The sequence below is a fragment of the Vespa crabro genome, chromosome 20 (assembly GCF_910589235.1).
Source record: "Vespa crabro chromosome 20, iyVesCrab1.2, whole genome shotgun sequence".
NCBI classification, from domain to species: Eukaryota; Metazoa; Arthropoda; class Insecta; order Hymenoptera; family Vespidae; genus Vespa; species Vespa crabro.
Window position 1 is genome coordinate 3339003 of NC_060974.1, and position 27114 is coordinate 3366116.

At 32.3% G+C, this 27114-nt stretch overlaps 5 protein-coding genes and 1 non-coding gene across 14 annotated transcripts in view; 3 read left to right on the plus strand and 3 right to left on the minus strand.

The window, feature by feature from the left end:
* Positions 1 to 2366, minus strand: part of LOC124430997 (protein split ends) — a 70543-nt gene extending 68177 nt beyond the window's left edge. For 2 of the 6 annotated variants that reach the window (XM_046978330.1, XM_046978326.1), the window contains exon 1: positions 1216 to 2364. The gene's annotated coding sequence lies outside the window, so the exon portion shown is untranslated. Of the gene's footprint in view, positions 1 to 1215 lie in introns of all 6 variants that reach the window. The other 4 variants (XM_046978329.1, XM_046978331.1, XM_046978328.1 and 1 more) reach the window with 4 other exon arrangements.
* A 7539-nt stretch (positions 2367 to 9905) lies between these two features.
* LOC124431004 (39S ribosomal protein L44, mitochondrial) lies at positions 9906 to 12589 on the minus strand. Of its 3 annotated transcripts, none has more exons than XM_046978353.1 (6): positions 12404 to 12589; positions 11953 to 12319; positions 11749 to 11833; positions 11348 to 11651; positions 11140 to 11270; positions 9906 to 10228 (listed from the first exon to the last, which is right to left on the minus strand). In XM_046978353.1, the coding sequence occupies exons 1-5, from the start codon at positions 12471 to 12473 to the stop codon at positions 11149 to 11151; spliced, it is 948 nt and encodes a 315-aa protein (XP_046834309.1). In that variant the 5' UTR covers positions 12474 to 12589; the 3' UTR covers positions 9906 to 10228; positions 11140 to 11148. The 3 variants fall into 3 exon arrangements, with proteins under 3 accessions (XP_046834309.1, XP_046834308.1, XP_046834307.1); XM_046978352.1 differs by lacking the exon at positions 9906 to 10228 and adding an exon at positions 10382 to 10947; XM_046978351.1 differs by lacking the exon at positions 9906 to 10228 and having other exon boundaries at positions 11044 to 11270.
* Positions 12590 to 12733: 144 nt separating this feature from the next.
* LOC124431007 (60S acidic ribosomal protein P2) lies at positions 12734 to 13936 on the plus strand. Its single transcript, XM_046978358.1, has 4 exons — positions 12734 to 12891; positions 13300 to 13472; positions 13558 to 13656; positions 13748 to 13936. Exons 2-4 carry the CDS (start codon positions 13301 to 13303, stop codon positions 13816 to 13818), a joined length of 342 nt encoding a protein of 113 aa, XP_046834314.1. The 5' UTR covers positions 12734 to 12891; position 13300; the 3' UTR covers positions 13819 to 13936.
* Positions 13159 to 13233, plus strand: LOC124431294. Its single transcript, XR_006943955.1, has one exon. It is a non-coding gene; the product is annotated as a small nucleolar RNA Me28S-Am982 (small nucleolar RNA).
* A 551-nt stretch (positions 13937 to 14487) lies between the features above and the next one.
* On the plus strand, positions 14488 to 25702 carry LOC124430999 (clathrin heavy chain). Of its 2 annotated transcripts, none has more exons than XM_046978336.1 (15): positions 14488 to 15152; positions 16240 to 16447; positions 16634 to 17592; positions 17708 to 18142; positions 18265 to 18718; positions 18853 to 19172; positions 19278 to 19543; positions 19690 to 19924; positions 20026 to 20408; positions 20493 to 20790; positions 20875 to 21315; positions 21417 to 21979; positions 22188 to 22416; positions 22548 to 22623; positions 22740 to 25702. In XM_046978336.1, exons 1-15 carry the CDS (start codon positions 15111 to 15113, stop codon positions 22871 to 22873), a joined length of 5043 nt encoding a protein of 1680 aa, XP_046834292.1. In that variant the 5' UTR covers positions 14488 to 15110; the 3' UTR covers positions 22874 to 25702. The 2 variants fall into 2 exon arrangements, with proteins under 2 accessions (XP_046834292.1, XP_046834293.1); XM_046978337.1 differs by having other exon boundaries at positions 14490 to 15152; positions 22188 to 22410.
* LOC124431006 (ribonuclease P protein subunit p29) lies at positions 25558 to 27040 on the minus strand. The gene is made up of 4 exons (XM_046978357.1): positions 26947 to 27040; positions 26674 to 26813; positions 26195 to 26585; positions 25558 to 26077 (listed from the first exon to the last, which is right to left on the minus strand). The coding sequence occupies exons 1-4, from the start codon at positions 26960 to 26962 to the stop codon at positions 25941 to 25943; spliced, it is 684 nt and encodes a 227-aa protein (XP_046834313.1). The 5' UTR covers positions 26963 to 27040; the 3' UTR covers positions 25558 to 25940.
* Between the last annotated feature and the right edge of the window lie 74 nt (positions 27041 to 27114).

The window sequence follows — 27114 nt, forward strand, 5'->3', positions numbered from 1 at the left end:
GGGGGTGAAGGTCCGAGGGTGGTTTATATATAATAACATTATTCCATTGTCCTAAACACCGCACATTTTATAACAACAAGACTATAACCACTACATGTAATACTTTGACCATTTGGACTTAGTTGTGTTGCAGGTGCAGGTGCACAGATAGAAAGAAAGAGAAAGAGAAAGAGAGAGAAAGAAAGAGAGAGACGAAACATAAGCGTCTCTCGTTGCCCGTACCTCACGATTTTCCACCCGCTCTCTCTATCTCTCGCTCTCTCATACTCACTCTCTCTTTCTCTCTCTCAATGCTTCTTCTCCTACTTCACCGCCCCTCTCACTTTATGTCTCTCTCTTTCTCTCTCACTTTAGCTCTTTCCTTTTCTCTTGCACGCTCACTCAATTTCTGGCAGCACCACGATCTTCTTTTCTTTTCTTTCTTTCTCTCTCTCTCTCTCTCTCTCTCACTCTTTCTCTTTCTTTGTCTCTTCTGCATTGCCCTTAGTCTCTTCAACGTTATTTGTATTATTGAAGAACAAAAGGGATATAATAATGTAGGGAAAAAGAAAGAGGAACATCGAATAATAATATACTCGATGAAGTGAATATACATACGCCATGGCGTATATATGATATATATATATATATGTACATGCGTGAAAAGGAAAAAAGATAAAGAAAACAAAATACTGTAGCGAGAGTGAGAAAGAGAGAGAAATAGAAGGAAAGGGAAGGGAAGGGAAGTAAAGGGAGAAGCAAGCGGAGAGAGAGAGAGGGAGAAGAGAGAGAGAGAGACAAAGCACAATAACGACGCGGTGAAAGCGAGAGAAATAAGTTTCGTATTTCGTAAAAAGATTTCCTTTCGGTCGTCCGAGAATCGAATGCTACGGCGACGAACCTAACGGGCAAAGCACAATAGTTACACACAGGCTACACGATCTTCCGTGATATGATGTGTACAGTGCCGTAAGAAGAATTAGTAGAAGTAAAAGTACAAGAAGAAAAAGTAGAAGAAGAAGAAGAATAAGAATAAGAAGAAGAAGAAGAAGAAGAAGAAAATGAAGATGATGAAGACGAAGAAGACGAAGACGAGGACGCGCGGCTTGTAACGTTGGCGTCTTTCACGTCATTTTTATTCCTCTTCATCCATCCTTCCTTCCTTCCTTCCTTTCCTTCCTTCCTTCCATTCTTCCTTCCTTCCTTCCTTCCTCGTTTCCTTCCTTCCTTCCTTACCCTCTTAAACCATTTCTTCTGTATAATATATATCTCCAGTTTGTCGATTGGCCACTACCGCATATGCGTGTACAAATTGACGACTATTACACTACGACGACGACGACGACGACGAGGATGATGATGATGATGATGATGAGGACGACAATGACGCTAGCTAATAAAGAAGACACAAACGAAGACGACAAATGATGACGATGAACGACGATGAACGACGAGGAAGACGACGGCGACGGCAACGACGATGATGAAAGAACTCAAAAAAGGGGAAAAAAAAAAGAAACTGAGCACACTCCGCGTTTCACTTACAATCCGCGCGTATATCACCGACGGGGGCACACGACGTCGTTAAGGGCAGTCGAAAACGCACGGTCGGTCCGAACGACGACGTTTTCAGGGCCGCCAGGTTAACGTCACGAAATCCACCGACACAAGCATAGATCCAAACGCGGCGGACGGACGGACGTAAGGACGGACGGCACAGGCTGGCAGGCAGGCAGGCAGGCAGGCAAGGCGGTGGAATCATGGAGACGTACGGGGAAAGAGGGGTATTACCCAGCAATGGATGGGGCCGGGGGAGTGGAGAGGGAAGGGGCGAGAGGGGGGGAGCGTGAGGAGGGGGGAGAGTTAGAGTTTTCGTGTCGCTGGTAGGTGGGGTCGCGAGAGGAGACAGGGACGTACCGATCGTAAGTGGGGTTAGGTGGCATCGAGAGGAGACGGAACACGACTCTCGCGCATGCGCATGCCTGCATTAACGACAGACAGAAAAAGAGAGAGAGAGAAAGAGTGACAAAGATGGAGAGAGAGAGATAGAATTAGAGAGGGAGCTGCCGAAGCGGAGTCGCGTGTAAAGAGGAACCCGACCGAGACCGACCGATTTTAACCGAGTAACATCGAGCTCGACCGACTAACACCGAATACGGCCGAGTTAAAGCGAGAACGATATACACTCCAGACGCTTCGTCCGCGCATACGCCGAACAGAGACAGAGAGAGAGAGAGAGAGGGAGAGAGAAAGAAAGACTCATGGATCCCACTCGAGTTGGGATCGGTTGGAAGGGAGAGGGGTACGACCGACTAGCGGTGTAGCGTGAAGAGGAGAGGGGAGAGAGCGAGAGAGAGAAAGAGAGGACTGCGTCAGGTCAAGCCCGTATCTAGTAGTGGCGTTTCAATCGCCCCCCCCCTTTTATAACAATCTCTATTCCTTTTCTTTTAACGTTTTCTCTTTTCTATCCTCAAATTCTATTCATATATTATATTTAATTGTCGATAACAAATGAATCCTTCTCTGGCATTGATTTACTTCGAACGATCGATGAATTTATTAATTCGTGTATTTTCTATAAAGGTATAAGATATGTATGTATTAACGTACATACTGTATGTACATATATACATAGATATAGATATATATATATATATATATATATATATATATATAGAGAGAGAGAGAGAGAGAAAGAGAAAGATATTCTCGAACGATAGGATCAGGTAACTGAAATTCTCTGTAAAGATCTTCCCGACTTAAAGTAGACGGGACAAAGTCGAGCAAGATGATGCCGAGATCGAATGAAAGCACTCGATTCTCTTCAACCATATGTATATATGTATGTGTATATATATATATATAATATATATATGGATATATATATACATCCATGTATGTTGTATGTATGTATTTTACGCGTATATCATGTTGTGCATCATGGGAGAGACGATCTATCCTCGACTAAGTAAATATGTTTAACGGATTCGACGAATCGAATATTCGCGAATGTAAAAGGAATGTACTGCGAAAGGAAAGTTATTTACAGACGGTACGTCGTGAATCTTCCTTATTCTTTTTTTTTTCCTCCTTCTTTTTTATTTTTATTTGTATATTTCTTTTTTCTTCTTATAAATCATCTAACAAATTTTTTATCTTCCATATGTATATTATAAGAATGCATATATATATATATATATATATATATATATATATATATATATATACGTACGTTATACTTTGATATCAATTCTATACTATGCAAAGGTTAAACTGATACCTACACAGTGATATTTCTATTGAAAGAAATGAAACATCATTATACATATTTATTTGAATAACATTAGGCGAATGGTATTCGTTTAATAGGTATATTGCTTTTATCACGATCAATACGATTCAATCATTTAAAATTCAACAATTGATTCGCACACATGGATTCATCTTCATCACTTTCAATGCATTTCCGGCTGTACGTGCTGTATTCTTGGGTTATGCATCTCTTTCTCTCTCTCTCTCTATATATATATATCTATATCTCTATCTCTCTTTACCAACGATCAAAAGTAATTCTAAGTGAACACTCCTCCTTATGACCTCGAGTAATCTCTCTACACTCTACAAACTCCTCGTCGAGATTCGATATAACCTAAAAAGATGTCTCTCTCTCTCTCTCTCTCTCTCTCTCTCTCTTTTTCTCTCTCTTTCTCTCTCTTTCTCTTTTCTTTCCGTATATTCTACGGAAAGATAAACTAAACGCAATTTAATATTCCTCACTTCGTCGTCCAAGCTGTTACTCACGAGTCAAAATATACCGTTAAAAAGAACGAATACATTCCGGATAGCTTCTTACAAATCCAGTTTTTGATCTTTGGCTAAACGCCTATACGTACGTTAGATATTTAGTTGAACGTTAGATATTTAGTCGGAGTCGGAATGATATTGACGAAAACAAATATGAGGAAAAAAATAGAACAAAAGTAAAAAAATAAAGAAAAAAAATTAATAAGGAAAATCTATATTATCTTACTTAATTATCTAATGCGTCAGACATTTTAGCAGCATGTCTTTTACAAAAAAAAGAAAAGAATAAAAAAAAAAAGAGAGAAAAGAAATGAAGAAACAAAAAAAAAATAAAATTACGGGGAAGAATACGACAAAGGGTACGGGAGTGAGCGATTACGGTCCTGCCGGTAGGTATAAGCAAGTTGGCTGGTTGCTGCTGCCTGGCGGTAGGGTGCGAAGGGCTGCAAAAGGAGTGGTGGAGGGGATGCAACCGTTGTTGGAAGAAGAGGGGTGCTGGATGGTTGGACCTGGTTGTATAGTGAGAGAGAAAGAGAGAAATAGAGAGAGAGAGAGAGAGAGAGGGAGGGAGGGAGAGAGAGAGAGAGAGAGAGAGAGTGGGTAAGTCGGTGAACGAGAAGAAGAAAAAAGGATATCGAGAACGAAATGTGTGAGAAGAAGAGAGAAAGATATAGAAAGAAAGAGAAGGAAAGACCGAGCGAGCTAGCATGATAGAGAGAGAGAGAGAGAGAGAGAGAGAGAAAGAGAGATAGAGAGATAGAGAACACGGTAGAAGCGAAAAAGAGGGAGATGGCGTAACGATAGAAATTGGCAACGGCGCATTACGTTTGCCGGGATATGGCAACGTTGGAGAAGCTTCACGGACGGCAGACAATCCACCAATACACACATAGAAAACGTCGAGCTTGTATGGAGAACGGCGGCGAACCGGAGAAGGAAAGAATCCCGTTTTGCCAAGCCAGTGGAGACTGGAGAGCGAGAAGGTTGACTGAGATAGGAAGGGGAGTGCGGAGGAGGAGGAGGTGGTGGTGGAGGAGTAAGAGGAGGAGGAGGTGGTGGCGGTGAAGGAGGTGGGGAGGCCAAACGCAAGACGGTACGAAGATCCAAAGATCCGCCAAATTTCAACTTCGCCATTGGAATCCTCTCTCTCTCTCTCTCTCTCTCTCTCTCTCTCTCTTCTCTCTCTTTCTCTCTATCTATCTATCTATCTATTTATCTTTTTCGCTCTTTCTTCTCGCTCGCTCGCTCACTCATTCTCTATCTCCATCTTTCGACATTTCTGCAAAACAATCGACTTATACATTTATACATATATACGATAAACTCGTGAGATAAAATGGCTGCTCTTTCAGGATGTTTCTCTCTCTCTCTCTCTCTCTCTCTCTCTCTCTCTCTCTCTCTCTCTCTCTCTTGCTCGTCTTTTTTTATATATTTTACATTTGAGCATTGCTTCTCCTCCTATTTCTCCCCTTTTTTTTTATTTCTGTTCCTCCCTCCCCCCTCTGCTTAGTCAATTCTTTTTCATTTCTTTTTTTTCATACTCCACAAGTTCGTACGTTGAAAAAAGAAGGAATGACTCGACTTTTTTCTCTTTTTTTTTATTGTTTTTTTAACGTACTACGTCCTTCAATATTTTTCATTTTTATATTTGTCTACGCGGGTCGGTCACACCAAGAAGTCTCTCTCTCTCTCTCTCTCTCTATCTATCTTTCTCTCTAAAAGCTAAAGAGAGACGAGAGTTCGTTTTTCTTTGAATATGCCGCATGCATGACACATCGGACATAATTATATTTATACCTATGTATATATGTGTGTCTGTACACGGCGCGTTATTCGAATTCAGATATTTATTATCATAAGGTAAAGAGAGGGTGAGAAGGAAGGAAGGAAGGAAGGAAGGAACGAACGAAGGAGAAGAGTTTTGAACGAGAAAGTTTAGGGAGGGGGAAAGGGTGGTACAGTGAGGGATGATAATAAAGAGAGAAGAAATTATTACTGGTAAACGTATATGTGTATAAGCATATATATATATATATATATATATATATATATGTATAATCATGTATCTTAGAATTAATACTCGGATTCGATAAGATAGCTGGGGTTGGCTAGTTAGCGTGAAATCGCTGTGTGAAAATGAATGATATATATCTCCCTCCTCACCCGCCCCTATAAGGAAACGCGAAATAAGAGAGAGAGAGAGAGAGAGAAAGAAGAATAATGAATTTCATAAACACCGTGGATATATGTGTATACTACACGTTAGTAATGATTATAAATGGCGTCGACGAATTAAAGTTGGATATAACATGGCGAAAAAAGAACTCTCGGTTCTGGTCCGATGTAATCCTTCATATTTTGATATTTTATTATACTTTTGTTAGATTATTAACCAATTAATTTAGAATGAGTTAAGAAAGTTGAAAAGACGAAAAAAAGAGATAAAAATAGAAAGAGAGAGAGAGAGAGAGAGAGAGAAGAAAAATACAAAAGAAAAGGAAAAGTATCACGAAGCGAAACGAAACGGTATAAAACTACGTTTATATATTATACACTTTCTTATCTGACTCTTATCTTTCGATCTTTTTTTTTTTTCTTGTAACTAAGTTTGCAACAACAAACACATATAATACCTACATAACCTCAACTAATCTACCTTGTACACGTGCACATACGTACGTATTGCGTCTGGAGGAGAAGAAAAAAGATGGAAAAACAAACAATAATACTAGACTTTATTATTCGCGAATCTCGAGTCAAAAAAAGAACACGAGACAGAACGTTTAAGCTTATCAACAGATGCAAAGAAATCGTCTAAATGCGATAATCCAAAAGAAAAAAAAAAACAAAAAAAAAAAGAAAAATAAGTAAATAAATAAAAAAGAAAAGAAAAAAGAAGAAGAAGAAGAAAGAAAAAAACGCAAAATCGTACGATAAAGGTGGTGGAGGCGTTGGAGGAGGAGGGGGAGCCCTCTGATCTAAATTAGCCGGATTGCCCTTGAGAGACCGTGATCTATAACTCGCATATGCATTCTACAAAACGAGGTGCTTGCAAAACGCGACTTGAGTACATATTTCATGTTGAAATGAAGAGAGAGAGAGAAAGAGAGAGAGAGAGAGAGAGAGAGAGAGAGAGAGAGAGAGAGAGGGAGAAAGAGACAGACAGACAGACAGAGAGAGAGAAAGAAAGAAAAAGGAAAAGGGAAAAAAATAATTATAGATGGATCTATAATCTACGATTAAATATATTCGAAAAAAAAAAAAATTAACAAAGTCCACAAATGATAACAGTATTTATAAAACGAATATTAGAAAAAAAGAGTGAGCGAGAGCGTGAAGAGCGTGAGAGTGTGAGAGAGAGAGAGAGAGAGAGAGGAGAAAGAGAGAAAGAGAGAAAGAAGGCGCGCGAATGAGTGAGATAGAAAGAGAAAAAGAGCGCGAAATTCAAAAGTGTTAATCGTACGAACGCGTAACCCGCTCTCCCTTTACTTGCAGGACTTTAAATTAGTTTTGATGTGAAACAGACGACGGTACGTTGGCCACTATAAATGAGAAAAAGAACGAACGTATTGAGTGAAAAAGAAGAAGCAAGAGAGAGAGAGAGAGAGAGAGAGAAAGACAGAGAGAAAAGAGGAAAGTATAGAGTGAGAAAGAAGGAACAAGAGAGAGAAAGAGAGAGAGAGAGTGAGAGAACGAGTCTCGCATACATAGAGAATATAACAAGGGCGTAGACTTCGAGGGACCCTACAAAACAATCCACGTCGCGTAGAGAATGTTTCATGTTTACGATATTAACCGCGTTTTTACGATATAACATTTCTTCATTTATTTTCATTCTTATTTTTATTTACACGAATCAACGCGTCTCTTTCTAATCTCTCTCTCTCTCTCTCTCTCTCTCTCTCTCTCCCCCTCTCACACACTCTCTCTCTCTCTCTCTGTCTATGTCTCGCTCATTCTACTGTTGTTTTCTTTTTTTTTTTTTTTTTTATATATATATTTTTCCCAATTCCAACTATTCGCAATGAAAATAATAATGGCGACGATGGTCAGAAGCGAAACTATGGAAGAATTCGTAGTATATAAGAGGAACCACGAAACAATGGGCAGTGATTACTGAACGGCGAAAGGGTGTGGCAGCACCATTGAGTCGTTACACGCAGGAATAGAGCGAGTAGGGGGATAATATGCGCGTATATGCGCACGCTTTACCATCAATGTGTGAGTAATTTCTGCGAACACATACGTGTACGCTATGTATGTGTATGCCTATGTATACTGTGTATTCTATGATATGTATCTATATATATATATATATATATATGTGACGTATGCATGTGTGTGTGTATGTATGTATGCTGTGTGTGTGTATATATATATATACTTGACACACGTACGTACGTATGACCGAACGAACGAACGAACGAACGAGCGAACGGACGGACGAACGACGAATGTGGGAGTGAACGGCAAAGAAAGTGTTAGGGTGGGGGGCGTTGTGGGCAGGAGGGTGGGAGGAAGGAGGGATACCCGATGGTAGTGGTGGTAAGTTATATAGAGGTAGAGCGTGGACGGGGACAAGGATGAACCATCTTAAAGGGGATAGAATGGATCATAAATAATCAATATTATACTTGTGCGACCGACATAGAAAAAAAAAAAAGAAAGAAAAACAAAAAAACAATATATATATATATATGTATGTATGTATGTATTAACGTATGTATGTATGTATGTATGATGTATGTATGTGTATGTATGTCTGTATATATGTATACATACGCACACTCACGCACGCACGCACGCCTATTATGTGTATTACTTTGAATGTATTTTCTAATTATAATTTCCAATGTTTTTTTGAGATCGTTATTTCTCTTTAATTTCTCTCTCTCTCTCTCTCTCTCTCTCTCTCTCTCTCTCTCTCTCATTACATATCTATTCCTTATTGCGACTCCAGTAGTCACGTTTTAGTATTTTATTCTTCGCGAGAGAGAAAGTGATATGATCTTTGTGATATTTTCGTTGGAATTATTTTTCTCACTTTTCTTTTCTTCTTTCTTTTTCTTTTGTTCTTTTTTCTTTCTCTCTTTTTTTTTTTTTTGTTGCTTTTTTCTTCTTTGATATTTTGCTGTAGAAAATAAGATTCAAGAGAAAATTGTATCGAATGAAAGTAAAGATTTATAGACGTTTACATATACATGCATGTATGTATGGCCTCTTATATCACGCAGGATGGAGGCCAAAAATGTTTCTACGTGATTTTACGGATCAATTATTCTTTTTCGAGACTTTTTATAGGTTAACTTTTTTTTTCTTTCCTTTCTTTTTTCTTTTCTTCTTCAAATTATAAACTACAAACATAGGAAATTTTTGGGTCTTAGAAACTTTTGGGCCATAATAATATTAATAATGTATATGAGTAATGGTTTAGATAAACGATCAAATCAATTGAAGAGAATGCAAAAAGAAAAAACCAAAAAAAAAAAAAAAAAAAAACTATTTTTCCGTAGTAATGTTATCGCAACAATACCTATATATATAAATAAATAAATATATATATATATATATATGTATATATATCTATGAATATTGATTTGTAAGTAAATTTATACTCATTAGACATTGTTCGTATGCATTCGTCGTTTATTCAACTATAAGAGAACATGTGTGGCGTGTGCGCGCGCGTACGCACGTGTATATGTGTATTGTAGTCATAGGAATATGCCTATGCATCTGTGTGTATGTATATATATATATATTCCGTTGCATAGCACGAAAGAAAAGACACGAAGAACGGAATGTTTTCACGTTCAGAAAGACGAATGGAATTCATCCATCTGAATACTTCAGAAAAGACTATACTGATTTTTAAATACATTTCATGATTCTCCTTCTTTCTCTCTTTTTATCTCTCTCCCTTTCTCGCTCTATCTTTCTACCTTTTTCTATTTATTATAGAATACACGTCACCAATCTACAGTGTGTAGATACGTATACAACTTATGTATACCGTATGCAACTTCTTAAGTGTGTATATACATATATATATATGTATATATATATATATATATATATATATATATATATATATATAAGTATAAGAATAGAAGCGATCAAAATATACATTGCGCCAGTTGGAATAACGGAAATATTCCTGTATTAATATTTATCAATAACTTCGTTTATTACTCATCAGTATTATTAACAGCAATTATCAAGAGAGAATTTTTTTTTTCTTTTTTTTTTTTTTTTTTTTTTTTTTATATATATATAAATATATATATAATATCTATAGAAAAAGTATATTTATGAAAACAAAAACAAAAAAAAGAAGAAAGAAAAAAGAGAAAGAAATTTGAATAAATATTTTTGGTTGAAAATCATTTTGTGTAAGTAACCGTCGCCATTTTGTTTTCTTGCAATTCTTCAGTTGATTTCAACGCTTGAAAAAGAAAGAATCACGTTTTATATCATTGGTAAATCTTGAATATATATATATATATATATGTGTGTGTACGTGTAAGAATATGTGTATTTATGTATGCGTATGTCATATATGCATGTACATGCGCCCATCCCAGTAATAACACAAGAGTATGTTTGTTATGTATATACGTATGTGTATATATATATTAGCCATTATTCACGCTACGTCACGCTATTGCTCTCGTCGATTTTCATGATTAAATTGTAAGATTTTTTCTTTTTTTTTTTTTTTTTTTCTTTAAATACATATTTAAAATGATTTTATTTTACGCACCAATTTTTACGTTTCTTTTTAGATTGATTTTGATAAATTATTTCGTAAAATTATACATCTTTTTTGTTTACTCTTATGATAATTCCGTATATATTTCGATACTCTCTTTCTCTCTTATTTCAACTTTTGATGTAATCGTCAATGTTGCAAACGACGACTTAAATTCTTTTTCTATCTTGATCTCGTCATTATCGATAAAAAAAACCTCGTCAAAGTTTTTCAACTGAGCGAGCAACGTTCATTACTCAGCAGAAGAACAATGAAGTTAATTGCACATTTCTCTTCTTGTAATATATCATGGTTTACACATAACTTAGATTTACTGTGATCCTTTTAAAAGTTGTGATTGTTGATTTTTATGACAGATGGCGTTGCGATTAAATCCTCAATTCTTATTGGCTCTAACCAATCAAGAACGGACCAATCAGTTTCGGGAAATAATAACTTAGAAAGTTGTAATATAATTTAGTGTAAATAGTTACATGTACTTTAGAATATATATATATATATATCCCTTTTTATTATTTATTTGTTTATTTATTTATATATATTTTTTTACTTATTTTATATTACTTTAAAAATTTGTATCATACCATCTATTGCTAATCCATCTCAATAACTTTGTCAAATTTTATAGGACGACTAGAATCTAACAATCCATATATTTTGCATAAAGCATTAATTACAGCCACTTCCTTTGCCTCATGAATATTTGCACCACATCCTTGACATAATGAGCACATGGTTAAAAAAAATATTTTTCATAATAGGTATGGATTATCTTAAAACGTATATACTTACCAATACCTAAACATTGTTTATCCGAATAAACCGCAATACGATACGACGACAAAAGAGTATTTATTCCTGTTTCTCCAATGATTCTTGGTTCTGCAGGTCCTCTGCCTTCTTTCAAAAGAATATCATTTAATTCTTGTAGAGGATTACTTGGACACCATATATTAGGCAGCTCTTTTTCTGCTAATGTTGTTATTAAAAAATCACGAACAAATATAGCAGCATGATTAGCATTAACACTTTGAACAAGAGCTGCTACAAGGGCAAGAAATGTATCAGCTAATGTTTTGCTCGAAACAGGATATTCCTAAAAATTATATCTCATTATTAATAAGAAAAAAAAAAGAAATAATTAAAATATAATGATATTCTAATACAAAGTTGGCAATTTTACAAATACATACTTCAGTTAATATTAAATCTGTTGTTCCAAGGTGTAAAGATGAATTAGCCAATGATTCTTCGCTTAAGAGATAACTGTGAATACTCCTATATAATAAAAATTTGAATTAATATTTTTTTTGTATCAAATATAATCATTATTGGGATATTAATTCTGTGATAAAAGAATTAATATTATGAAAATATATAGAAATTATTAAACGTACATAATACCGTTGTCTGGTAAATTAGGCAAACTTTCAAGTAAATATTTGTGTACAACTTTAGAAACAAAATTTTTTCCATCTTGTATAAGATCTCTATTATCCCTTAAATCAAGTTTAGGATCTGATATTCCTTGTTGCTTCTGCATTTCTTCTTCTTTAATAACGTAAGATTTATGAATCAATGCTTGTTCTAATAATTCTGGATCAAATTTTTCGCTAAGTCTTTCATTAAATGCATAAAGTTCTGCATTTCTGTTCCATTCCAGAAAATTACTACGAATAGGTTCTATCTGTGTCCCAATCTTTTTTTTCCTTTTTGTAATTACCATTTGTGTTGGAGCAACCCATCGTTTTATAAATCTTCTAGCTAAAATAATCAAATTTTAATAAATATAAATAAAAATTACAAAATACATCACAATATACTATGTCAAAGTAACTATTTACTAACTTTCTAATTGAACAGTTTTACATCCTCTATTTAGAACAAATGCTTTTGTCAGTGAACGCAAAGCATTCATTTTTATTGTAATATTGAATTAATATATCAAATCCTTTGTTATTAATTGTAGAATTCGTAGTAATTACAAATTTTTGTAACTTTGTAACTAAAACATGTGTACATTATTGTTATATTCTAATTATAGATACCTGTTACTGATTGCTGATTGGCTGTCTGTATTTCTACCTAGAGGGCAGCATTAACAATTTTTGGAAACTCGTTTGAATCCGATTGGCTAATATTCGTTACTTTCTTTGCAGGGATTGGTCGAATATATTGAATGTTTCACTAAACCGGAAATAAATTATATAGAGAAATGCAGTATGTATAAAAACCTACTTCCTATCTCACTTGCCCTGTGAAGGTTAGCTTGTATCGCAATTTGTACGTCACGTCCATTTGAGCGTGTCCCACGTTTCGTGTCGTTAGACTTAAAGGTAAGATCGAAATCCGTATTGATTTGTAATAATATTATTTTCGTCATCTAATTCATAAATGATGTAATATAAATATCAAATAATTTTCAAGGATTGACGTAATTAGTTCTAGATATATTTTGATACTTTTTTTCAAGTGTTGTATTGCACATGTGTAACCTTGAGTATTAAAAAAAAAAAGTAATTACAATATTATTTAATGATAATTATAGAAATAATAGAAATAATAGAAAGTAAATCTAATAATTAACTTATTGAAATTGAAAAATTTTATGATGATTTAAATAATCACCATCTTTCGACTGATTACTGTGATGGTAACTTTTGTATCTGAAAATTTATATTCTTTATTTCAATATTTTTATTTAATATTGAATATATGTGTTGATAAGAAAATTTATGTTTTAGAATGCGTTACGTGGCCGCTTATCTTTTGGCTGTTTTGGGAGGGAAAGCATCTCCCAGCCAAAATGATATTGAAAAAGTTCTTTCTTCAGTCGGCATTGAAGCTGATGGGGAAAAATTGAAAAAAGTTATTTCAGAATTAAATGGAAAATCTATTGACGATGTTATAGCGCAAGGTAAGCTGGAATACTACGACATAATCGAATCACCGATAAAAAGTCAAACATAAATATGATTTTATAAATCATAAATTATTTTTAGGTCGTGAGAAACTATCTGCTTTACCAGTTGGAGGTGCTGCACCAGTGGCTGCCGCTGCTGCTCCAGGTGCAGCTGCTGCACCAGCTGAAGAAAAGAAAGGTATGATTATAAAGTTACAATTAATAAATAATATTCTCAATAGTCTAAATGTTAATGTTCCCTACTAACACTTACATTTGCATTATAACAGAAGAGAAGAAACCAGCTAAAGAAGAATCTGAATCTGACGACGATGACATGGGCTTTGGTCTGTTTGATTAAACAGAATAAGAAATGAAAAAACAGATTCTCTTCAGCAGAAGACTAATGAAATTGTACAAAATATCATTTGTTTCGTGATCTACTGCTGTAGAATAAAAGCAGTTTTTAATTTGCTAAATCTTTAATTATTTTTTATATCCCTTTCAAAATTAACGATATAGATTTATTTTCGTTATTAATTTTATTGGATCGAATATAAAACATTAAAAATTTTTAAAGAACTATAGAGATAACTAGTCAAGAAAAGAAAATAATAAAAGATAACCTCAATTAATACAAAAATTTTAAATTATCTCAGAAGCTATTCGACGAGGTACAATTAAAGATTAAATTATATATGAATGTATATATATATATATATATATAGCTACTTCAATTTTTTTCGTTTTGTTAATAGTAAGGAAAATAAGGTTGAATTTTATAAAAGAAATATTAATGTTCGATAAGAGAGCAGCACATGCATCATGTCGTGCTATCTCTCTTACACGTAAGAAGAAATGAAGATGGCGGCACGTAGTGTGAGAGAGTGAGATAGAGCGAGAGATTGCGATAGTGCGAGAAAGAGAAACGTTGAGGAGTGGGAATGATAAAGAGGAATGAAGTGGGGCAAGAGGGAAAGAGAGAAAGAGAGTGAGGGTAACGGTCTGAAGAAAGGAAGGGGGTGGCGTTCGAAGCACGGAACAGAATCCGATAGCTTGTATTCTTGCGCTAGTACGCTAGACGATTGAACATTTAAATTCGGTAACAGTCCTAATACCGTATGGTATTATATCTTCTCTATTGAAAAGGATATCTCGCCTGCATATAGATTATTTTTTTTTTCTATCAAATATATATACAATTCATCGTTTAAATCGTAATAAAGTGAGTGTAAGTAAAAACTTCCGCTTTTGGGGAACTATTTCTGGTTAGGGGGCGGCCTTTAGCGGCCATGATGGGTGTCAGCGGCGAGTAGTGACGGCATTCGCTTTGCGTCAGTTGGTTTTCTGCGCTCTGATGGTTAATCTAAGGTTTTTCGAGAATAAAAAGCGCACGATAAAAGCCGGGAACGATTGTAAATAGACAAAAAAAAACGTTTGATCGACCGTCGGATAATCCCAACGTGATATTCGCGGCGATATTAATAAAAAATAAGGGGAAAAAAAAAAAAGGGAGAAAAAAAAAAGTGAAAAAAAAAAGAAAGAAATAATAAAGAAAAAAGAAAAAGGAAAGAAGGAAGGAAAGAAAGATAGAAAGACAGAAAGAAAAATTAACTTTCCAGGTAAAATTTGTTGAGAAGTAAATTGTAAAAAATGACGCAGCTACTACCCATAAGGTTTCAGGAACATCTTCAGGTAAGTGACCCGTTTCTTCTCTCTCTCTCTCTCTCTCTCTCTCTCGTTCTCTCTCTCTCTCTCTCTCTCTCTCTCTCTCTCTCTCTCTCTCGTTCTCTCTCTTTTTTATTTTTTCTTTCAATTCTCATTTCACAACGTATGCTTCTTTATATTATCAAATAATACGTTAATACAGATCCATTGATTTATCCTTGCCATTTTATTTCTATCTCCTTTTTCTATTCCGATATCTACGATAGAAGGACAGATAAATTTATTGGCGACTTATATCGAATGCATTTTAACGATTAGAACGGAAGTTTCGAAAAGAGCATTTGAAATGACGTTACTTTGACAGGTATATCGTTATATACTCTTTGATCTTTCTATTATATATTATATACATAGAACTTATCGTTGTATTAGACGACGCAAAATAATATATTTTTCTAATAACGTCGACGAAATCGATGTATTATGATTTTATTTTATCATCGGGACAGGTTATCCCAACAGGAATCAAAGTTCGAAAGAATAGATCGATTATTGCTAATAGTACGCGATGAAAGAGAGACAAGGGCCACGTCTACTCGACACGTACGCCCCTTCCTCCTTCCGTTGTCGTTGAAAATTACGTTTTCTTTCTTTCATTCATTTTTCTTTTTCTTTTTCTTTCCCCCCGTCCCCTGTCTTTTTCCATTTTATCCCTTTTTCTTTTTTTCTTTTTTCTTTCAAATTCCTCCAATGAAATATTTTCAACGGCCAATCTACATTTTTTTCCTATTCAATTATTATCCCATTTATCCCTTTTCTTATCTTTTCTTTTCTTTTCTTTTCTTTTCTTTTCTTTTTCTTTTTTTTTTTTTTCCTATCTTTCAAAGTGTGTCTCTCATCTTTGAAATTATATAAGGATATTATATTGTTTTAATGGTTACAATATTAATTTGATTCTGAAATACTTCATTCTTTAAGAATACCCTTTTAATTTATTGTTTCGTCATTTATTGATTATCACTACAAATTATATCACAGAAATTTTCTTTCGTAACATTTTATATATCTGATAAATGATTGTTGTTCACTTCGTTATAATGTATCATTTTTGTAGCTTACTGCTGTTGGAATTAATGCGAGCAATGCCAGCTTCAACACGCTCACCATGGAATCGGATAAATTTATTTGTGTTAGAGAAAAAGTGGGTGATACTTCCCAGGTAGTCATTATCGATATGAATGATTCTACGAATCCTACTAGAAGACCTATTTCGGCTGATTCTGTTATCATGAATCCTGCAAGTAAAGTTATTGCACTCAAAGGTAAAACTCCAAATTTTGTTATCTGGAAAAAAAAAGAAAAAGGAAAAGAAAAATGAAAGGAAAAAAAGAAAAAAAAAAAAAATGAAAAATTTGAATTAATGACAAAATACATAATTTATACATTGACATTCCATACATTCTGTCATTAATATTCATTTTTTTTTTTTTTTGTTCTATTTGAATTAGCTGTGAAAACATTTCAAATATTTAATATTGAAATGAAATCAAAGATGAAAGCCCATACTATGACAGAAGATGTAGTTTTTTGGAAGTGGATATCTATAAATACATTAGCATTAATAACCGAGAGTGCAGTTTATCATTGGTCGATGGAAGGAGATTCAACACCCACTAAGATGTTTGATCGTCATTCATCTTTAAACGGATGTCAAATAATTAATTATAGAACAGATCCAAAACAGACATGGTTATTATTAATTGGTATTTCTGCCCAACATAACAGAGTAGTAGGTGCAATGCAACTTTACTCTGTAGATAGAAAATGTTCTCAACCTATCGAAGGACATGCGGCTGCTTTTGCTCAATTTAAAATGGAAGGAAATCCAGAACCTAGTAACTTATTTTGTTTTGCCGTTAGAACAGTTCAAGGTGCAAAACTACATATTATAGAAGTAGGGCAACCTCCCTCTGGAAATCAGCCATTTCCTAAAAAGGCCGTAGATGTATTTTTTCCACCAGAAGCGGGAAATGATTTTCCTGTTGCCATGCAAGTTAGCTCTAAATATGATGTCATATATTTAATCACAAAATATGGCTATATACATATGTATGATATTGAATCAGCAATCTGTATATTTATGAATCGAATTTCGGGAGAAACAATTTTTGTTACTGCGCCTCATGAAGCTTCTGGTGGTATAATCGGTGTAAATCGAAAGGGTCAAGTTTTATCTGTATCCGTGGACGAAGAGAATATCATTCCATATATCAATGGTGTCTTACAAAATCCTGAATTGGCTTTGAGGATGGCAGTAAGGAATAATTTATCTGGAGCCGAAGATTTATTTGTAAGGAAATTTAATATGCTATTTCAAAATGGGCAATACGCGGAAGCTGCTAAAGTTGCCGCTAATGCTCCAAAGGGAATTTTAAGAACTCCAGCCACAATTCAACGATTTCAGCAGGTGAATATACATAGAAACGTTTTAGCCTACTTATTGTTTAATTTTCTTCAAATTAACTTGAACTTTTAAAGAATTTATTTTTTTCTTAAATGAGACATAAAAATTCATTTTACAGGTTCCTGCTACACAGGGTCAAACTTCACCATTGCTTCAATATTTTGGAATTCTGCTTGATCAGGGACAATTGAACAAATATGAATCATTGGAATTATGCAGACCTGTATTGGTACAAGGTCGTAAACAACTTCTTGAAAAATGGTTAAAGGAAGATAAACTTGAATGCAGCGAAGAATTGGGAGATTTAGTGAAACAAGCTGATCCCACTCTTGCTTTAAGTGTTTACTTAAGGGCTAATGTACCCAACAAAGTTATACAGTGTTTCGCTGAGACCGGTCAATTTCAAAAGATCGTTCTATACGCTAAAAAGGTTTCTTATACTCCAGATTATATATTTCTTTTAAGAAATCTTATGAGAATTAATCCTGACCAAGGCGTAGCATTTGCACAAATGTTGGTTCAAGATGCAGAGCCCTTAGCTGATATTAATCAAGTAAGTTTTGCGATTGTATTATTTTAAAAATTATTATTACCATTCACAATAAAATTTTATTGATATTTAATTAACATTTTATTAATTATTTCTTTATTTATCTTATTTGAAAATTTTTGTAGATTGTAGATATATTTATGGAGCAAAATATGGTTCAGCAATGTACAGCATTTTTATTAGATGCACTTAAAAATAATCGACCAAGCGAAGGAGCTTTACAAACACGCCTCCTGGAAATGAATCTAATGTCTGCTCCGCAAGTAGCCGATGCAATTTTAGGCAATCAAATGTTTACTCACTATGATAGAGCGCATGTTGCACAATTATGTGAAAAAGCTGGTCTATTACAACGTGCTTTGGAACATTACACGGATTTGTATGACATCAAGAGAGCGGTTGTTCATACACATTTATTATCACCCGATTGGCTTGTAGGATTCTTTGGTACATTGTCCGTAGAAGATTCTCTTGAATGTTTAAAAGCTATGTTAACGGCGAACATAAGACAAAATTTGCAAATTTGCATTCAAATTGCAACGAAGTATCATGAACAATTGACGACTAAAGCACTAATAGGTATATATAGATATATATGAAAAATTTAGGCGTGAATTAATTTTTTTTCATTCTTGAAATAAAAACAAAAAAATATTATTTAATTATATCATTATATGCATCCTATATATATTTATATATGAATATATTTACAGACTTGTTCGAGAGTTTCAAATCTTACGAAGGCTTGTTTTACTTCTTGGGATCAATTGTGAATTTCAGTCAAGATCAAGAAGTACATTTCAAATACATACAGGCAGCATGCAAGACAAATCAAATTAAAGAAGTTGAACGTATATGTAGGGAAAGTAATTGTTATAGTCCTGAACGTGTTAAAAACTTTTTGAAAGAAGCTAAGTTACCAGATCAGTTACCCTTAATCATCGTGTGCGATCGATTTGACTTTGTGCATGACCTAGTCTTATATCTTTATCGGAACAATTTACAAAAATACATAGAAATATATGTTCAAAAAGTAAGTTATTATTTCCAAATAATTCGAATTTGTTTCTTTTGTTTTTTATTTTTTTTTTATGTCGTATTGAACAATGAACATACAATTATAAATGTTTGATTTCAGGTAAATCCATCACGTTTACCTGTTGTAGTAGGTGGTTTGTTAGACGTTGATTGTTCAGAAGATATTATTAAAAATTTAATTCTTGTCGTACGAGGACAATTTTCTACCGATGAACTCGTAGAAGAAGTTGAAAAACGAAATCGACTGAAATTATTATTACCGTGGTTAGAATCTCGTGTTCATGAAGGATGTGTAGAACCTGCTACTCATAATGCATTGGCAAAGATCTATATTGACAGTAACAATAATCCTGAGAGATTCCTCAAGTAAGTTATAATACAATAAAAATGTGATAATTATTTAACAATATGGAGAAGGAATAATTTGTCTCTGGAGAAAAAAAAAAAAAAAAAAAAAAAGAAAAAGAAAAGGACAAACGAATGTACTCACTATTATTTAATTTATATTTTAGAGAAAATCAGTTCTACGACAGCAGAGTAGTTGGGAAATATTGTGAAAAACGTGATCCACATTTAGCTTGTATCGCTTATGAACGCGGTCAATGTGATAGAGAATTAATAAGCGTTTGTAATGAAAATAGTCTTTTCAAAAGTGAAGCAAGATATTTAGTAAGACGTAGAGATCCTGATCTTTGGGCTGAAGTTTTATTAGAGGGTAATCCATACAAGAGACCATTGATCGATCAGGTTGGTAAAATTAATTATAACGTATATTTATATACACGTAGAAACATTTTCTTAACGATATTATTCTTGTTTTTTTTTTTTTTTTTCTTTTCTTTCCATAGATCGTTCAAACGGCATTATCAGAGACCCAAGATCCCGAAGATATATCAGTAACTGTAAAAGCATTCATGACGGCTGATTTGCCAAATGAGTTAATAGAACTTCTCGAAAAGATAGTACTCGATAGCAGTGTATTTAGTGATCATCGTAATTTACAGAATCTCTTGATTTTGACAGCAATAAAGGCTGATCGCACACGCGTTATGGAATATATCAATCGTTTAGATAATTATGATGCGCCTGACATTGCCAATATCGCTATTAATAATGAACTTTACGAAGAAGCATTTGCGATCTTCAAGAAATTTGATGTTAATACATCGGCTATACAAGTTCTTATTGAACAAGTAAACAATCTCGATAGGGCATATGAATTTGCCGAGAGGTATAAAATTTACAAATGATATTACAAAATTAATGATAACTATTCCTTTTAAAAAATAATTAATTTCAATTTTTATAATTAAAGATGTAACGAACCAGCTGTATGGTCGCAATTAGCTAGAGCACAATTACAACAGGGTTTAGTCAAAGAGGCTATTGATAGTTTCATTAAAGCTGACGATCCATCGGCATACGTCGATGTAGTAGAAACTGCTCATCGTACTTCCCATTGGGAAGATTTGGTTCGCTATTTACAAATGGCACGTAAAAAAGCACGCGAATCATTCATAGAAAGTGAATTGATTTATGCATACGCTCGTACCAACAGACTTGCCGATTTGGAAGAATTTATTTCTGGGCCTAATCATGCCGATATACAAAAGGTATTATATTCAATCATAAATATATTCAATTGTTATTATTGTTTATTGTGATTTAATTTTTTTTTTTTTTTTTTTTTTTTATAGATTGGTGATCGATGCTTCGAAGATAAAATGTATGAAGCGGCAAAACTTTTGTATAACAATGTATCAAATTTTGCTCGATTAGCTATAACATTAGTTCATTTGAAAGAATTTCAAGGAGCCGTGGATAGTGCTCGTAAGGCTAACTCCACGCGTACTTGGAAAGAAGTTTGTTTTGCTTGCGTAGACAGTGGAGAATTTAGATTAGCACAGATGTGCGGTTTACACATTGTTGTACATGCCGATGAGCTGGAAGATTTGATCAATTATTATCAAGACAGGGGACATTTTGAAGAATTGATTAATCTTTTGGAAGCTGCCTTAGGATTAGAAAGAGCACACATGGGAATGTTTACGGAATTAGCTATATTGTATAGTAAATACAAACCTCAAAGAATGAGAGAACATCTTGAACTATTTTGGTCGCGTGTTAATATACCAAAGGTATTAAAAGTTTATCTATACAAAGAAATCATATATATTATTATTGATATACCGATGACAATATTTTTTTTTTTTCTTTCTTTCATTTTTAATTGTTTTAGGTTCTTCGTGCAGCCGAACAAGCACATTTATGGGCAGAGCTTGTATTTTTATATGATAAATATGAAGAATATGATAATGCGGTGTTAGCAATGATGCAGCATCCTACTGAAGCTTGGCGCGAGGGACACTTCAAAGATGTAATTACTAAAGTGGCAAATGTTGAACTATATTATAAAGCTATACAATTTTATGTTGAGTATAAACCACTACTGCTAAATGATATACTGCTTGTACTCGCACCACGAATGGATCACACAAGAGCAGTTGCATATTTCACAAGGACTGGACATTTGCAATTAGTGAAACCTTATTTGAGATCGGTTCAAGCACTTAATAATAAAGCAATTAACGAGGCTTTAAATGGCTTGCTCATAGACGAAGAAGATTATCAGGGCCTGAGAACGTCGATAGACGCGTTTGATAATTTTGATAATATTGCGTTAGCACAACAATTGGAAAAGCATGAATTAATTGAGTTCAGAAGAATTGCTGCATATTTATACAAAGGAAATAATCGATGGAAGCAATCCGTAGAGCTTTGTAAAAAAGATAGATTATTCAGGTAAGTACAATGCGCGTTAGATAAAAAAAAAAAAAAAAAAATCTAAATATAAACTCACACCGCTACGCTTTTTATTTGCTGCAACAAATTAAAGATAAATCTTTCCTTTTTTTTCCTCTCTCAAGGATACTTATACCTCTAAAAAATAAATTTTTAATCGTGTCTTTTTTCTTTTTCTTTTTTTTTTTTTTTTTTTTTGTGTTAATAGGGATGCTATGGAGTACGCTGCAGAATCTCGAGATGCAGAAGTTGCTGAGGCATTATTAGAATGGTTTTTGGAAAGAGGTTCAAAAGACTGTTTCGCAGCATGTTTATTCCATTGTTACGATTTGCTTCATCCAGATGTTATCTTAGAATTAGCGTGGAGACATCGTATATTATCTTTTGCTATGCCATATCTTATTCAAGTAGCACGTGAATATATTACTAAGGTAAAGGTAAATTTATAAATTTTATTACAATATATTAATGTTTTTCTTTTTCTTTTATTTTTCTTTCTTTCTTTCTTTTTTTTTTTCTTTTTTGTAAAAAATCTGATAATCTATCATTTAATAACGTGCTTATATAGGTCGATAAGTTAGAAGAGGCAGAAAGTCGTCGAATTGAAGAAACTGATCATCAGGAACATAAACCTATGATCATGCGTAAGTATTATGGTATCATATTTATAAAAAATTTATAGAAAAAGGCCCGAGTAATGTCTGATATCATTATTATAATATTTTGATGATGATTATTAATGATTTCATCATATTTTTAGCGGAGCCCCAATTGATGCTAACTGCAGGACCTGGTATGATGGCACCTGGTTATGCACCTCAAAATGTATACGCTACACCTCCACAAAGTGTGTACGCACCTCCTGCAGCCGCTTATCAAGGGTATGGTATTTGAAATACACTATGTAATGCATCAAACAAAGCAGGTCAACAAAGTCTACTTTTCTATAAAATTTAGGAAAAACAAGATTATTTTATTAGATTGTAGTCATAATTAATTGCTGAAGAGAAGAAAACAAAAAAAAAAAAAAAGAAAAAAAAAGAAAAAGAAAAATATGAAAAAAAAAAAAAAAAAAAAGTGTTAGAAGAAAAATACTGTTGTATTGAAATCTCATTGTAACACAATGAAAATAATAAGCGCGAGCGCAAGATTATTTTCAAGCATTCTACTGTTTATATTAAATCTTGTAAACATTTCTTAAATTGTTAAATGTATTACTAACAACCGGATTAAAAAGTTTCATTTTTAAATAAGAAGCACCCCATATTGCAAATTAAGTATTAATTAATATAAATATTTTAAAGAAAATACAATGACAAATATGTACGATATGGTATAAATATTTTTTAATATCATATTGTCGGTTCTATAGTTCATTATAAATTGTTTCATGTTATTAAATACAACATGGTAGGAAATAACGTAGCGTTGTATACTATGTTTAAAAGGGAGATGAAAAAATTTGATTGATATATTAATGTTTATACAATTTAGTTTAAAAAAAATTAATATTACATTTATATATGGCCGTCTCTATTACGTTGTATTATAAATTTATATTTATTGAATTTCTTTCTCTCATGCTATAAAGTGCTTCCTTTGATTATAAAATATATTAATGTGAGCGCATGCAAGGATTTTTTTTTTTTTTAAGTGAATTTTATACTCATGTTAAGTTAATAGTTCCAAGAACAGTAAATTGTTAATGTCATATATACATAATATTCTCAGTTTATTCAAAAACATTACTATTTAAATAATTGGAGATAAATTTTAATTTATTATATATTATTGTTTTTTTTTCCCCCTTTAAATAATTAGAAAGAAGTTTCCGATACATCATTATAATAGTAGGATATATTGCGAAGCATATATATATATATATAGTTATTGAAAAAGGGAACTTGAAATGCATCTATGATTGCCTGGATGTAACAACGCTATGAGATAATTGGAGATTTACATATTGTATGTGTAGCATGTAATATATATATATATATATATATACATATGTTTGTGTATATGTATATATATATATATATATGTTGGTAATAAAACACGAAAAGAAGCTTTATAATATTGCCTAATAAAAAATAAGATTCATCATTTAAAAAAATATTTCTGTTTATTCTGTGAAAACATCGGATTGTAAAATGTCTCATTATCATATTGATGTATCGATATACATATATATATATATACATATATACATATATATATATTTATTCGATTGTATATTTACGTCTTTGTTTATTATATACAACATTTTTACTTCTAGCCAAGAAATATGGCAATAAATTATACACAAAGGATATAAATAAAATTGTCGATGTGTATGCAAGTGTAATAGGATAAAAGAGAGATTATTTCTTAATTCGTTGTATGAACATACAGTCTTTAATGTTTTCTACTTATTCCATGCATTCATTGATATACTATTATTACTACGTTTCTTATTTTAACTATTAACTTTACATTGTTACACACTTATAGTATTTATAATCATTCAAACAAAATAGATTTTTAAAGTGATAGCAAAATATGTAGTTATAATTCAATCATGACATTAACTTGTTGATCAATTTATGTTCTATGTACAAAACATTTAATATTTGATTCAATGTACAATATGTGATTCTATCTTTATCTCTATTTCTATACTTTGGTATTTCTGGTATATATCTTACGTGTCACGTTCCTGAATAGGTCTATTTCACGACATAAGACATCTCAGTCAACATTTTTACGTTTCATAGATCACAAAGAAAAACATTGTAATATTTCAAAAACCTTGTTATACATAAAAGATATTAAACGAAAGTTATTTAACGAAAGATTCTGAGGTAAAATATAGGGCACAATACATTTAAATATTAATTAACATTTGAGATCAGAAACAATGTTCTTGATTGTACAACTTTCGTTTAGTATTCAAGCTTTAGGAAACATATGTTAAGTCAAGTTGATACAAATGAGAATGTTTAACATTTTCAAAAATTATTTCGTTCTTTTTCAAGTTAAAAAGAAAAACAAATATTATATTGTTTAATATTTTTATTTTACGTGCTAATCTAATTGGGGATTATTATAGTATTATATCATAATATTCTATTATTATTAATTTTGATCAATTATTGAATACACTGAATTGAAAATAGAATTGGTTAATAATTATGTATATATACATATACATATACACATATATATGTATATATATATAATTATATATCGTACTGCTATTCAATGTAACATGTAAGTAGTATATATATATATACATATATTATATCGTATTCTATATCAGAGTGAATGGTATAAGAAAAATAAATAATTATAATAACTGTATTAAATGATATAAGTCCATGCGCCAAAACCAATGGAATTGTAATTTGTGGCAAAGAAAGTTCACAATGATATTTTAATGAAAAGCAATCTTTATTAAAAGTTGCCTTATTATTTTGCTCATAGCATATATGGCATCAGCTAATCATATTATGTATATTTAAATGATACATTAGTAGGATAAAGATATGAAATTAAAAAAAAAAAAAAAAAAAAAACAGAAAAAAAAGAAAAAAAAATTGATAGAATATAAAATATATTATTTATTAGATGAAATACATTCTGAGATAATGAAAATGTAGAGATACAATGCTCCTCAGGCTTCAAGTATTTTAATAACTTATTATTGTATTGGCTATTATATAATAGATGTTTTTGTGAACATGTCTGTTTTATGCCTAATTTTTTAACGTATATACATACACATGTATATATGTAGATTTTATTTATATAAATTTACATTTCAAATAGATTGCGTTATAGTGTTCAAGTATTATTCTACATGATATTTGATTAAATGTACTTTAATGAACATGAATATTATTCTATAAGGAAGATTTCTTATAAATAATATGTACTTTGATGCACAAAATATCATACGTTGTACATAAATTAGAGCTTGTTATAATTCAAAGGTATGTGCGCTTTTAAATTTTTTGACTGTTCTTTCAGTAGGTCTTACGGACAACTGTTTTCCATATATTTGCAGCGTTAGGTCGTGTAAGTAAAGTTCTATTACTATAGCATTCTTTGGTAAGGCTATAATAAAAATGTTTATTATAACAATGTAACGATAAAACATAATTTTTCTCACGTCATTCCTTATATTTATCACTTTATTAATTGTTTGCTAATAAATATGATATTAATACTCACTACGCATAACATCATCTGTACCACATAATCTGAAAGTATTCTTAGTATCTTGCACAATTATACCATTAATACCGACCAAACTAGGGCATTTAGATTTAACTACAGAAATTTTAGCACCATGAAAGTCTGCTTTTATTAATTGTTGATTTATATTCTCCCAATTAGAATCAATTGGATTATGAGTCGCACTGGATGAAAATTTATCACCCAAAATATTCTTTATATATTTTAACCACAATTCATGGAGTGGTAATAGATCTGTATATTTTAAACCATTTTTATTGCTAATTTTACCTAATCCAAGTAATATCCGTTTTCTCGTAGTTAAAAATTTCTTTTTAATTTTGATATTTCTCGTAGTTTTAGATCTAAGTTTACTAAATATATAAGTCTATAACAAGAATATGGAAAACGATGAATGCAATGGTCTTCAAAACAACCATCTTTTAGGTTATGTTGACAAATTAATATTTTATTACCTTTTTCAATTCATCTGCTGCAGATTTTATATCAGACGATGGTAATAAGTTTTGTAAAAAGTTTATAAGATATCGTTCATTATTTTTATAAGTTGTAACACTTTTTGTTAAATTAATTGATAAAGGTAAACATATATTTTCTAGAAACAAAATATTGCATATTAAATTAATAAATTTATATATATACATATACGTATTTATATATATATATATACATCTACGTATTTATCGTATATGTTAATTATAAATTTATTTTATTATTTTATTACTTACGAGATTCTTTATCCATTTTTGTAATATTTATAAAATCTTCTGTCTGTATACGGACTTGTGTATAGACTAAATGATCTCGAGTCAGTGCTACCAATAGAACGTATATACACACATACGTAATATCGTAGTAATATCGATAATATCTCATATCGATATTATCGAAGAGAT

Excerpts from the sequence above, each read along its gene's own strand:
- LOC124431004 (XM_046978353.1), bottom strand. The coding sequence starts at position 12,473 with ATGAATGCTTTGCGTTCACTGACAAAAGCATTTGTTCTAAATAGAGGA. Across the intron at positions 12,320-12,403 it reads TAAAACTGTTCAATTAGAAA|CTAGAAGATTTATAAAACGA; the intron begins GTTAGTAAATAG and ends TGATTATTTTAG. Across the intron at positions 11,271-11,347 it reads TAAACAATGTTTAGGTATTG|GATGTGGTGCAAATATTCAT; the intron begins GTAAGTATATAC and ends CATTATGTCAAG.
- LOC124431007 (XM_046978358.1), top strand. The coding sequence starts at position 13,301 with ATGCGTTACGTGGCCGCTTATCTTTTGGCTGTTTTGGGAGGGAAAGCA. Across the intron at positions 13,473-13,557 it reads TGACGATGTTATAGCGCAAG|GTCGTGAGAAACTATCTGCT; the intron begins GTAAGCTGGAAT and ends AATTATTTTTAG. Across the intron at positions 13,657-13,747 it reads ACCAGCTGAAGAAAAGAAAG|AAGAGAAGAAACCAGCTAAA; the intron begins GTATGATTATAA and ends GCATTATAACAG.
- LOC124430999 (XM_046978336.1), top strand. The coding sequence starts at position 15,111 with ATGACGCAGCTACTACCCATAAGGTTTCAGGAACATCTTCAG. Across the intron at positions 16,448-16,633 it reads TAAAGTTATTGCACTCAAAG|CTGTGAAAACATTTCAAATA; the intron begins GTAAAACTCCAA and ends TATTTGAATTAG. Across the intron at positions 19,544-19,689 it reads AATCCTGAGAGATTCCTCAA|AGAAAATCAGTTCTACGACA; the intron begins GTAAGTTATAAT and ends TTTATATTTTAG.
- LOC124431006 (XM_046978357.1), bottom strand. Across the intron at positions 26,586-26,673 it reads CAGCAGATGAATTGAAAAAG|ACTTATATATTTAGTAAACT; the intron begins GTAATAAAATAT and ends TTCTTGTTATAG. Across the intron at positions 26,078-26,194 it reads TACAGATGATGTTATGCGTA|CCTTACCAAAGAATGCTATA; the intron begins GTGAGTATTAAT and ends TTTTTATTATAG.